This window comes from Nesoenas mayeri, assembly GCF_963082525.1.
Source record: "Nesoenas mayeri genome assembly, chromosome: 1".
In the NCBI taxonomy this organism is placed as follows: Eukaryota; Metazoa; Chordata; class Aves; order Columbiformes; family Columbidae; genus Nesoenas; species Nesoenas mayeri.
The window spans coordinates 194,158,555-194,171,991 of record NC_137541.1 but is presented as its reverse complement, the minus strand read 5'-3'; the positions used below and the strand labels follow the sequence as shown (position 1 = coordinate 194,171,991).

The 13,437-nt window shown below is 47.8% G+C and overlaps 1 protein-coding gene across 1 annotated transcript; it reads left to right on the top strand.

Moving 5' to 3' along the window:
• Window positions 1–409: 409 nt before the first annotated feature.
• SAP18 (Sin3A associated protein 18) lies at window positions 410–3,647 on the top strand. The gene is made up of 4 exons (XM_080343048.1): window positions 410–556; window positions 704–813; window positions 2,439–2,561; window positions 3,165–3,647. The coding sequence occupies exons 1-4, from the start codon at window positions 485–487 to the stop codon at window positions 3,319–3,321; spliced, it is 462 nt and encodes a 153-aa protein (XP_080199174.1). The 5' UTR covers window positions 410–484; the 3' UTR covers window positions 3,322–3,647.
• Window positions 3,648–13,437: the final 9,790 nt, after the last annotated feature.

Sequence of the window (13,437 nt, the reverse complement as noted above, 5' to 3'; positions counted from 1 at the left end):
GTCACCCTCACTGAGAACAAGTTTCTTCTCATATTTAAGTGGAACCTCCTGTGTTCCAGTTTGTACCCATTGCCCCTTGTCCCATCATTGGTTGTCACCGAGAAGAGCCTGGCTCCCTCCTCGTGACACTCACCCTTTACATATTTATAAACATCAGTGGGGTCACCCCTCAGTCTCCTCCAGGCTAAAGAGCCCCAGCTCCCTCGGCCTTTCTCATGGGGGGGATGCTCCGCTCCATCACCTTCATCACTCTGCGCGGGACTCTCTCCACCAGTTCCCCCCAACCCGGCCCCGCCCGCCTCCCCGCGCGCCGCGCCACGCCCTGCTCTCGCCCCACCAGGGCCTGCGCGCGCCCGGCCCGGCCCGGCCCCGCCCCGCCCCGCCGCGCCCCACTGCGGCGTCCCCGCCCCCTCCTGCCTCTCGCGAGATCTCGAGCGCCCAGCGGGACATCCGGGGCCGGCGGTTGAGTGCGCGGCGGGGCAAGATGGCGGTGGAGTCCCGGGTTACGCAGGAGGAGATTAAGAAGGAGCCGGAGAAGCCGATCGACCGGGAGAAGGTGGGGGGGGTAGTGCTGGGTGTGTTTGTTTACGCCGCTCCCCGGCGGGGCGGGCACTGAGATGGGGGGAGGGCGCGGCGGTGCCGTGAGGCCTCGGGTTGGGGGGGCTGGAATGGCGCACGGCCCCTCACCGCCGGCTCCCCGCAGACCTGCCCGCTGCTGCTGCGCGTCTTCACCACCAACAACGGGCGGCACCACCGCATGGACGAGTTCTCCCGCGGCAACGTGCCCTCCAGCGAGCTGCAGATCTACACCTGGTGAGTGCGCGGCGGCCCGGGGCTGCAGCCGGCCCGGGGCGCGGAGCCGAGCGGGGCCGGGGACCTTGTCCGGCTGGAGTGCTCGGTCCTGTGCTCAGCTGCCAGCGGACTTCCATGGGCTTTGTTGGCAGCAGGGAACGCTGAGAAGTGTTGGTGGGGGCGGCTGCCGCGGAGGTGCAGCGGTTGTGCCGCGGCCGTGGCAGCTGCGCCGGGGCAGCGCAGCGTTAGCTGAGGGCCCATCGCCGCACTCCGGACTGAATGCGGTTGGGTTAGTGATACACATGACCACAGCCTTGTGTTGTGGTGTGTCTTTGGTTATCGCAACTAGTCTGTGCAACACGGAGGCTCTGCTTTAACTCATGCTTGAATTTTGTTCCAACAGCCCTGTTTTTCAATAGTTGTCCCAGGAGGCTTGAGCTGTTGTGTGAATGGTGTGGTTGTTTTAAATTAGAGCCTTTTGAGGGTGGAATAACATGTTTCTTGTTGTCTGGTCAGGTAGCAGTGCTCTAGCAGAGAGCTGCTTTGTATTGCTTTGAAATTTAGTTTGGAGAACTTGTTTTAGTCTGCATTGCAAACATTTTAGGCTTTGTTTATACTATTTTGAAGAATGCTTTTGAAAGTGAATTATGCTACTTTTTAAATCTTATTTTTCTTTCAAGGTGTCTGCTGTGGTTATAACTTGTATGTTACATGGTTGAATAAATGCATTTTTGTGGCTAGAAAAGCATGCAGTTCTGATTTACTTCTTGATGAGATTTATGGACTCAGTCCAGGCCACTGATTGTGTCTGAGCTGTTTGCCATCTGCAGAAGTCAGAATGGGCATTGTCTGTCAACACACTGCTCCTTGGTTGCGTGAAGCTGGGAGTGAGTGTACGCTCTGTATAATGAGAGCTGCTTTAGTTGTGATGATTGAGTCCTTTTGTTCTTGAAATTCTAGAAGTGAGCTTAGTCTTGGTCTGGTTGAAAGCTTGGAAAAGGAGTGCTGCCTGTAAGGGCAGAAATAGAAATCTTGATGAAAATGGAAAACTACTCATGATTTTTTTTCTTGTATTTCTACATTTCCTCTAGTGTTCAAGAAGCTTTTTTAAACATAGATACCAACTTAGGTGAGGAAACACTTGAAGCATTAATTGTATAAATGCATTAATGCATTTTCAGAAAAAAAAGTTCCCTTCTGTTTAAATAGTAACACTTTCAGAGACATGGAAAAGCAGATGTTGAAACATACACAGAGGTGAAGAGACTTGTCTTATATCATGGTAAACTAGAAGCTACTACAGCTGGAACTGCATTTGCACTGGACCGTGTTGCCGCCAGTGTACAGTAAGTGGTGAATTCTCCAAGGTGTTTTAATCAATAATTAGAGCAACTTGTTGTCACTTGATCGCTCGGCCAAAACATATTGTTTGGAATGCCATGCAGTTGTGAAATCAATGGCTCAGTTTGTAGCAGAAATGTAAGATCTGACTCGTCTTCAGGTATTGATGGAAAGTATGCAAAAGCAAGGAAATGTGTGGTTAAATTGCAGCAATATATTGGTTTCATCTTAAGCTGGTTAGGGGAAGATTTTTTTTATTGTTGCTTTTGGGAACATGAACCGCTTTGTTTTTTTGTTTAATCTAGGATGGACGCAACTCTGAAAGAGCTGACCAGCTTAGTGAAGGAAGTCTACCCAGAAGCACGGAAGAAGGGCACGCACTTCAATTTTGCAATTGTTTTTACAGATCTCAAGAGGCCTGGATATAGGTAAATGATGTTTCTTCTCCGGGTTAGTAGAAAACTTCAGGCACTGGAGCAGTCAATTATTTTTCACTAACACTGATTTTAAAGTTCTTGATGACAAGATGGCCACCACTGCAAACTCTAAATATTGCTTGATGGCCGTTGTTGTTAATATGTTCCCAAAGCAATGAACTCGTGTGCTTGAAGGCCTCGGTTGCTGTATCTGAGAATGCATTTGAGTTTTAGCAGTGATCTTGTTGCAGGTATCTGTCTTTCAAAACTGTGCGAGCTAACCTTTCTCAGCAAGCAGTGGGTATATCCTGCTCTCCCATCTGCCGGGGTTTGTTGTGTGTGTATGAAAGAGGGCAAGGGGTTCCGTCTGATATTTCACTTAACGTGGTACATAGTTTCCCCATCACTCTGCTCCATCAGAAAGAGGATTCAGTGTGGCTTTGCTTGGTGCACTGGTACTGGAGAGATAAAAACCAGCATCCCATGTACATAGCTAAATGCTGAATACAGTGCGGATGCCGGCCTGGGAAGGTGGCTGTGAGCCAGTACAGTTCCTGTTTTGGACACGTAGAGATTTGCCTCTGATAACTACCTTGCCTTTTCTCCTGCACGCAGGGTGAAGGAGATCGGCAGTACCATGTCGGGCAGGAAGGGCACAGATGATTCCATGACACTGCAGTCTCAGAAATTCCAGATAGGAGACTACTTGGATATAGCAATTACTCCTCCGAATCGTGCACCGCCCCCATCGAGCCGCATGAGGCCGTACTAAGCTATTGCTTCTTTGTATGATCACATCTTGTGTTTATTCCTACTTGCTGTTCTAAAGCAGGCTTATTTTTGTTGCTAAGCAAGAATACCTGAAGATAAAGCTAAGCATCAGAAATGAAAGTTAACTTCTAAACCTTAACTTTTAGTTTGTTTAGAAGAAACCCTTCTCTTTAGCAGTGCCATCGTCGTATCCCTGCTTGTTATAGTTTGAATAGTAAGTCAGTGTGCTCATTTTTCCAAGATTTCCATAAAATACGACCAGAAGGATTACAGGTGTCCTGTAGTTCTGTCTTGTTTGGAATAAAGATTGATGCTATTCATCTTTTTGATAGTGTGGTGGTGGTTTGTTTTTTGGTCTTTTTAATATGGATTTCTGCATAGAAGTTTGGAAGTCAGCTTTTAGCAGAAGTTGAAATTGAAAGAAGGGCCAAAGCCCTTTAGCTGGTAACTTTTGGGCTTGTTGACTAGAGCTGGATGGAGTCCCCTCATGGAGATACCTTGTACAGGAGGATTCTTAAACCACTGCTGGCTGGATTTTGGAGGATGAGCACATGAGCGGTGTGGTCAGCGGGTGCAGCCTCAGTGTCTTGCTCCCAGCTGACGTAGGTACACTGACAAAGCTGGAGATGAGCTGCCTAAGGGTGCCTGTCCTGCAGGGCGGGGTGGGCCAGGGCAGATCCTTCCAGGGGCTGCCCCGTCTTGTGCCAAAATGACACTGATCCATGGATTGGGAGTGGCCTCAGGGACACCAGTGTAGCCCAGGACACTGAGGAGCTGCTGACCTTAGCAGCATCAGATGTGAGTAAGCACACTCACTTCCGTGTCATTACTTGAGTTCTGGAGGAACTACTGTTGTCTTTTAAAAATGGAAGGTGTAAAGCTGTCTTTGGAGGTCTTGCTTTTCTTAGAACAGTGGTCTCCAAATTTCTTTTGATCGCACACCTGTATCATTAAAAAACTTGAGTGTGTGCCCCGAAAATTGTTTCTTTATCAGTTATGTACATCTACTCCTTTACTAATATATTACATGCATTTTAAAACTACACAAGAATAGAAATAAAAAAGAAAGGTGATAATATTTTAAAAATATTTTAAAATTGTGTTTATTAATGGTACAAAAAGTATCTTCTTCCTGCACCCCACTTGTGCATGTACCATGTTGGAGATCGTGATTGTCCTGTGTACTCCACTTTGGAGACCACTGTCTGAGAAGACGGGAGTGTCTGCGGAGACCTGGCCAGAAGAAATCCGGTGTTTTCAGACAGAGGCTGATGAAGGAACAGAACTATTTGCTAATGAAAATACAGTGTCAGGCACTCTGCCCACAGGTGCTCCTGCCTCCAGCTCAGATGAACTGAGGTGAGGTGAGGCAGCAAGTCTGTGCCCTGGCAGGACGTGTGGGAGTCCTGGCCCTGACCACTGGGCCAAGTGAACCTGCGGGGTGGAGACAGCTGGCTTGCCTACCTCAGTCTCCTGGACTGTTGACCACAAGCAATATATTGTGAGCATACATTGACCAAGAGGAAACACCCAGTTTTGGCTTCTAGAGCTCAAAGGTGAATTCTGTAGCTTTTCCTTAGTTATCATCTTCATCTGATGAATACATTTGCTTTTGGACCCTACACTGAGCAGTCTGAGCCGGACAAATCTCACTTAGCATACTTGCAGCCTGTACTGAGCAGTGAGGTTTCAAGGTTCAAGGCTCTTCTGTGTTAAAAGTTACTGGTGTCTAGCAGCTGGCTTCTAGAATCTCAAAACAGAGGATGGGATGGCAAAGGGGCCTCGGTTGTCCATGGGCAAACTAGGAGGCTGGTCTTTGTGATGGACACTACTCTCTAGGAAGCAGCTGATGTAATGTGGTACCTTCTTAAGAAGCAGGAGAAAGAAGGGGTGACCCATCTCAGCAAATCAGTGATGCTGGAGGATGGGGCCTATGGCTTCCCACAGCTCAGTGCCTACCAGTTTCTTCTCTCACTGCAGGGGGAGATCTTGAAGTGTGGGTGCCTCTGGTCTTGCAACAGGTTCCAGCTGTCCCTGGGCTCCGTGCCTCTGCAGACTGACCCTGTGCATCCAGCTGGGCCAGGGAGAGCCCTGTGATTTTTGTTTTTTTGGCACGTTGTGCCCTGATGTGCTGGGAGAAAGGCAAGAGCAGAAGTAGAAGCTTTTGCTGCTCCTTATGGCTTTTACCTTCCTCACTTAAGGCCTTAGTAGAGCAGAGGATAAGACTGAATTAAGTGTTCCTGTCTGCTGAAGGTGTGCTGAATTCCATGAGCTGTAATTTACACTTTTTTTCTTTCCCTCTCAGCAATCCCTCAGCACAGTATTGCCTGAGCGGTTTTGCGCATGGTTCACCCTTTTCTGTCCCCCTTCTCTGGCTTCTAAGTTAGGGAGTTGTGATTTCAGCCTTCATGAATGACCTTTGCTTGCAGAATCACCTGCATCTGAATGACATTTTCCCCTGAGACAGAGCTTAAGAAAAGACTGTATAAAGCAGGGGTGTCACAGTCATTTTCACGGGGGGCCGCATCAGCCTCACAGTTGCCTTCAGAGGGCCCAAGGTAATTTTAAGACTTTCTAAATAACTACTACATTCATACAGTCCTAAAATTACGTTTGACCCTCTGAAGGCAACTGCGAGGCTGATGTGGCCCCTGGTGAAAATAAGTGTGACAGCCCTGATACAAACGCTGCATTGTAAAGGACTGTGAGCCCGAAGTGGCAATGGAGCTGGTCTAGTGTGGCCAGAGCTGGGATGGGTGTTGTGCCAGGGTGAAGGAGGTGTGAAGGGGACACTCCACAAAGCTGCCCCTGTGTTGTAACAGCTCAGTGACTTCAGGGGTGGGTTTGGTCAGGCTTGAGGGCCCTGTCACTTGAGTGCTGGGTCATGACCATCAGCTCAGCTGTCTGGTTTTTGGAACCTTGTAGACCTGGGCATACAGAAAAGTGAAGACCACTGCTAAGCGGCCTGCTTGCCACAGGGTGTCATCCATGCTGCGAAATGAGTGAGCCCTGCAGTAACCAGCCTGTAATTACAGAATGGCACAGCCTCCCCGCTAAGGCAAGGACAGACCTGCCATTAGCGGTACATAGGAATATGGCCATTTCCTCATTTTTGTGTCCTGGTTTTTGCTTTAATTGCATTTAAGGATAATTCTCAAAATTAAATCTAGTCAATATATAAGGCAACAGCAACAAGTGAGCCCGTCTGTGACTCAGCTGTTCTGGGAGGCGGCTTGGATTTTCTGTAGGAATGAGAGATGTGGCCCAGTGAGGGCTTGTGCTTGTCCAGCCTGGGGCAGGTCTTCAGAGAAAGAGGAACAAAATCACCAGGAACTGAACATGCAGAACCACCTTCAGTAGCAGATATGTCAGCTTGACTGCTTAGGTATGGAGCTCACCTTCACGTGACTGCCATGGAAGTGCAAACCTCAGCTGACTTCTTCCGCAGCCGCTTTGGGCTAAACATCTCATGAAAGAGATTTGCCCTCTAATACTTCACACAGAAAGGTAATGCAGAAGTGAGGAGAGTTCAACTTTCTGTACCTATTTTTATGGGAAAAGACACTTGAGACCCTAAACACATTTAGAATTAGGGATTCGCTGCTTCAAAAATCCATGATGCAATCCAGGCCAACAGCAGCAGTTTTGAACTCAGACATCAAGATGCAGCGAGCACCTGTGAAAACAGACAGCACCAGGGTACAGCCATCCAGATGTTGCAAGAGGTGGAATGGTAAGTGAAAGTTGTCATCTGCTGAGCTCCTGCACAGGAGGGAATTTACTCATAGTAATGAGGTTGTGTCTGTCCCTTTTGAAGTTACTGTAAAAGCTGAGGAAGGATGTCAGTCCCTAAAAAGAGCAAAATACATACAGGATTGTTGTTCAGGGAAATGAAAACACGGTCTCAAAACTCAACAACCGTGAGCAATCCCATATGCTCAGAAAGCGAAGTGGTGTAGGCAACACTACATCCAGATCTGTCAATCCACAGGTCTTGCTTTGTATGCAGCAAGTTTGTGAGGAATTTTTGTCCCTCACCAAGGCAGATGGATGACATGGGGTTTTTTCCCTTTCTTTCTGGATGGTTAAAGCCCTAACAGGCAGCTCTCGCCTCCTGTCCAGGCCCCCACAGGGACACCACACCTGCCTCCTCCTTGCAGGAGTCCCTTCAGGCCTCACCTCGTCCCTGTCCTTCCTCAGAGGGGCTCAGTTTGCCTTTAACCAGTGACAAATGCCTGGGCATCTGAGCGAATTCCCTGCCTAGTTAAGCAGCAAGGACAAGGCTCATACGCAAACTTTGTCAATAGCCTGGGCACACTCCTCGCTTGGGTACCATGGTCACCATCTGACTGGAGCAGTTGTGGAGGATTAAGTAAGTTTTACTTTACAGCCCTGCTCAAAACCAGAAACAGTTGTGATGCAGCAGGGAAACATTAAGCATTATCAGCAAATTCTCTTGCTATGGAAAAATGTAGAAAAAGTAGAAGCTCTCAGAAACCCAGTAGTGTCAGAACAAATGCGTGATAACAGCTATGGTCATGTTCAAAGAACAGTGCTGTAAGTAAAGTGACAGCTAAGAAACAAATTGCCAAACCCAAAGTGATCCAATTACCTGCTGCTCTTGTCTCAGCCCCTGTGTCTAGACATTACAGCAGACCAGATGGGTTAAAAAAAAGCATCAGTCTCTCCAACAGAACGGGACCCTGAGGAATGTGAGCTATAAAACACCCATGTCATGTCACCTTGTGCACAGCTGGCGCTGTGCCTGGCCACAAGGACCTGTTGGGATGAGGGGGATGTCTGCCTGGCAACCCAGGGCAAGGTGCTGGAGATAAAAAATGGCTAAGGGCTGAGTTCGAGGGGACAGGGTTTTCAGGACCCTCCCTGGGGTATTTCCAGTCTCACAGAACTGACAGGCTTAAGTAGAGACATCCTGGCCCAAAAGCCCACTTGACCTCTTCAACACTCAGCAAGGAAATCCAGCGCATGTTCCAAGTGACAGATTCGAGGGCACCTCTGGGTGAGCTCCTTCTGGTGCTGCCTGAGGAATGAATTCCCCACCCCGTGCTTCAGGCATGCACAAAACCACGAGTTTGTGTCTTCCAGCTTGAAGAGACTTGGGGATCTTTAACAGGGACCTGAAACTGCACCTGGCCCAGACACCCACGCTATGTGTGCTTTTTGAATCTTGAGTTCTCTGTGCACATCTGGGAGATGTAGAAGACCTCCCATCACTCCATTACTGAACAAGAGGTAAGAGCCAGCATAACTGACCCTTTTCCTTCTAGTCTGCTGAGGTCTTCTAGCTGAAAGCCATGAAGCACACACCCCAGGCTTCAGAGGAGAGGAGGGTAGAGCCCCAACAGTGGTTCCAGGTGACCCCTCACACAGCTGGGGCTGCGCATCCCCCAGCCCTTGCCCAGCACACCACACTCCTGCTGCTGTTGGTGTGAGAGCTGCACCGGGAAGCAGGAGGCTTGTACTTGAAAGGCAGAAGAGAAGCACATGGATTTAAAAGCACTGAAGGTTGAAGTAAGGGCCCCACCTGCACCACAATAGCCTACATGGCCAGGAACAAACACCACCCTGCATTTACAGGGCCCCCTTCCAAGGGTGAGGTTTTTCAGAGTAGCTGTGTCCCTTCCAGCCCAATTAATGTAAAACCACCCAAGTAGTTTTTCCCAGGAGGAGTAAGGGGTGATGAGTGGTAGGGTGGAGAAGAGGAATTGCTTCAGCTGCCACGGGAGCGCTCACAGAACAACAGCCTCAGGAAACCTCACCAAAGCAGCCAGCCAGCCCGGATACGATTCCCCGAGCAGCTTGGACTGCTGTGCAGGAGGATGTCCTGGATCCCACTTCCCCACCCTTCCCCTTCTCTTGCCTCAACACCCGCCAGTGCCTTTGCAAGAGAGCAGTGATCTGGGTCAGTGTGCAGAGTCCATGAATAATTTAACCTTGGAAAACAACAATTAGTTCCTGGTGGCTGGGCAAGCAGGAGTGGCTTCCCCTGCAGCCACAGCTGCAGTGATGCAACTCAGGGTGTGGGACCTGTGCTGGGAGACGAAAGGTGGGACCCTGCAGCAAGGCCTTAGATTGGTTTACAGCAGTTGCGTAAGCAGTCATTAGGGAGCATAACCTCAGGGCTTTAAAGCCCGGAATTATGCCAAAATTATGAAAGTATTTGAGTACCTCCTGCTGGGTACTCTGCAAACAATCTTTCATGTGATCTCTCCCTCGGAGAAATGCTGGTGTAACAGAGCATCTTCTTCCATGAACCATTTCCTGTGTGGGCACATTTCTGCTTCTATTTTTTTTTTTAAAGCCTTCAACTTGAATTAGACAAGATCAGAGGAATTCACAGGCCTGGTCAGCTCTCTACCATGATGGCAACTGCCTGTTTGTAAATGTGGATATCACCCTAAGAACAGCATGGGGCTTTGCATGTAGGTTGACAGATAATACAGCCAGCGTCGACTGATGTCTTCTTTGGGGAAAGTTGTTTTCCTGTGGAGCAAAGTACATGTGATTCCATAGTATGGCCACTGGATCGTGTTGTTTCTCCTTATAAACGCCACAGTCTCTGTATTACTGTCCTATGGGAGATGAGGTACTTCCAAAATAAAAGGCAGCTCCAACACCAGCTACAGCTTTTGATAGAGCACATACATGCAACCACCACAAGTACTGGAACATCTGAAAAATGACACCAGGGAACAAAGCATATCTCACATCTAGAAAATTTAAAGCATCCATGATGTTCTCAATAACTAAGGAAGCCTGGACCAAAAAAAAAAAAACCAAAACCAACCAAACAAACAAACACAAATCAATAAAAGCACAATGGGAGGCAATGAAAGTGGTGCTTGTCAGTTATCCAATTGACAACCTGGCAACCACCTGGCAAGTTGCATTTCACTATGAGATCTATATTTGTATTTAACCTCAGGAAAAATACTTCAAAGCAAGCCCTGACTGCCTTAAGAGGCTTCCCACGTAGAACAATTGAGACAAACCTTTGACAACAAATGGGATCAGCTGTTCGCTGACACATTTGATTAAAAACACGAGGGGAAAAAAAAAAAGGAACTACAGCAAACTAAGGAAAACTAAATGCTATCCTTTCCATAGGAACATAGAATTGTTTAGGTTGGAAAAGACCCTTAAGATCATCAAGTCCAACCATTAACCTAACACTGCCAAGTCCACCACTGAACCATGTCCTTAAGCACCCACATCTACACGTCTTTTAAACCCTTTCAGGGATGGTGACTCCACCACTTCCCTGGGCAGCCTGTTCCAGTGCCTGACAACCCTTTCTGTGAATGTGTTTTTTTCCCTAATATTCAATCTAAACCTCCTCTGGCACAACTTGAGGCCATTTCCTCTTGTCCTACCACTTGTTACTTAACAGAAGAGACCAACACCCTCCATGCTACAACCTCCTTTCAGGTAGTTGTAGACAGTGATAAGGTCTCCCCTCAGCCTCCTTTTCTCCAGGCTGAACAGCCCCAGTTCCCTCAGCCGCTCCTCATCACACTTGTGCTCCAGGCCCCTCACCAGCTTTGTTGCCCTTCTCTGAACTCTCTCCAGCACCTCAATGTCTTTCCTATAATGAGAGGCCCAAATCTGAACACAGGATCTGAGGTGCAGCCTCACCAGTGCTGAGTACAGTGTGAACAATCACTGCCCTGGTCCTGCTGGCCACACTATTCCTGATACAAGCCAGGATGCTGTTGGCCTTCTTGGCCACCTGGGCACACTGCTGGCTCATGTTCATCTAGCTGTCAGTCAACACCCCCAAATCCTTTTCCACCAGGCACTTTCCAGCCACTCTTTCCCGAGTGTGTAGCAGTGCCTGGGGTTGTTGTGACCCAAGTGCAGGACCCAGCAGTTGACCTTGTTGAACCTCATACAATTGGCCTCAGCCCAACAATCCAGCCAGTCCAGATCCTTCTGTATGGCCTTCCTACCCTCCAGCAGATCAACACTCCTACCCAGCCTGGTGTCATCTGCAAACTTACTGAGGGTGCACTCAATCCCCTCCTCCAGATCATTGATAAAGACATTAAACAGAACTGGCCTCAACACTGATCCCTGGGGAACACCACTCGTGATGGGCAGCCAACTGGATTTGACTCCATTCACCACAACCCTTTGGGCCCAGCCATCCAGCCAGTTCTTTATCCAGCAAAGAATACACCATGTCCAAGCCATGAGCTGCCAGTTTCTCCAGGAGAATGCTGTGGGATGGTGTCAAAGGCTTTACTCAAGTCCAGGTAGACAACACCCACAGCCTTTCCCTCATCCACTAAGCAGGTCACCTTGTCATAGAAGGTGACCAAGTCAGTCAAGGAAGACCTTCCTTTCATAAACCCATGCTGACTGGGCCTGATAGCTTCGTTGTCCAGTACGTGCCACATGATGTCACTGAAGGTGATCTGCTCCATGGCCTTCCCTGGCACCAAGGTCACACAGACAGGCCTGTAGTTCCCCAGATTCTCCTTCTGGCCCTTCTTGTAGATGGATGTTACATTTTGGCCTCTAGTCAACTGGGACCTTCCCAGTCAGCCAGGACTGCTGATGAACAATGGAAAATGGCTTGGTGAGCACCTCCACCATCTCCCACAGTACCCTGGGGTAGATCTCATCCACCCCCATGGACTTGTGTTGGTTGATCCCTAGATATTCCTAAAAATTGAACTGCCATTTTGGGCTGGGTTCAATATTTTCTGACTTCAGGCTACTGCTAGTAGATGTGATCCCATTCTCACCTGTCCCTTATATCTGATCTAGCATTCACACAGGTAGAAGCTGACTTTGAGATTACTGTTGGGGAGGGCAAACTAGAAGAGAAAACAAAATCAGCCTTTCAGTGGCTCAGCAAATTGAAGGAATCTATTGTAAAGCTGCACAACTCCTAGATTTTGTGCAACAGAATTGGTGGAACAGACTCTAGTGGATGCAGCTCCCAGTTAAAATAAATTATGTACAACACAGAACCGTACTCTGAGTCAATTTTGCCTATATTCAGGTGACAACCATCCCTTACAGAACTGCTGTTTGCTACTTATTTAGCTACTGTTTATCCAAACTGCAGTTTCTGACGGACCACTGGATTTATCAGATTCATCCCCCAACAAACCAACATGTAACTTCTGTTTTAAGTTCTTTTGCATTATCCCTACTCTGATGTATTACTTTAGCGCACGCAAGGGGACAAACCTTCCTTCAGCAGGCTGAAGTGGTTTTACTCTCCTCTAGCCCCATGGCTACATCCTTTCTTGTTCTAGTATTTGACCTTGTGCAGTTTGTCAGATGGCCACACAGCCAACTGTGTAAGAGAACTGATCTGAGCTGGAAAAACACAAAACAAAATACAAAACTTTCCACCACCCTACTCCCCAGCTTATTTTGAACACAGATCAGCTTTCCAACGCTGCTCAGGCTTTCCCTTGCACCAACTTTTCCCTCCCCTACCCCCAACACTCGAACTACTGTTTAGGCCTTACTGAAACCTAAGACATTTTCAAAGGTAAAGCACCAGACACCAAAACTAGTTTTTGTTTTGCTGCTGTTATTATGTCTACTTGAGAGCAATGGTCTTGCTAAAAACAAGAACTTAAATACAAACAGCAATATTACTTATATTATGGTAATACTGTAGGCAAGAAAAAACAAAACTAATTAGTGAAAATTTATTTCTAGATTCCAGGAAATTTCATGCCAGCATGAAGCTGAGTAGCTTGAGTAGATCAGAAGATTTTAAGATTTCAAATGTCATCTTGAAGATAATTTGTATCTTGAAATAGTAATTGAATCCCTTTCATATTAGTTAATGAAATAGCTATGAAATGTAGCAGAAAATGTTGTTTATTAGGCAAGAAAAATCATGCAAGTGGTTCACGGTGAGAACCCCAGCAACTGCTGTGTACAACTCTGCAGGTGCCTAATGGAGAAAGGACAGCGGAGTGCAGAGCTGTTCTCAAGTTTAAGGAAAAGACATTTACAAGCCCTTTTGAGAATTTAATTAGTTCGAGGGGGGCTGAGGGGTGGAATGCAACAAGGCTCAGGACAGTAGTGCTGCTGGTTCCATTTCCCTTTCAGGACACCTGGCCTG

Bases quoted from the DNA above. Each gene is read 5' to 3' on its own strand.
- SAP18 (XM_080343048.1), top strand. From the start codon at position 485: ATGGCGGTGGAGTCCCGGGTTACGCAGGAGGAGATTAAGAAGGAGCCG. The intron at 557-703 runs GTGGGGGGGGTA...GGCTCCCCGCAG, and splicing joins AGCCGATCGACCGGGAGAAG to ACCTGCCCGCTGCTGCTGCG. The intron at 814-2,438 runs GTGAGTGCGCGG...TGTTTAATCTAG, and splicing joins GAGCTGCAGATCTACACCTG to GATGGACGCAACTCTGAAAG.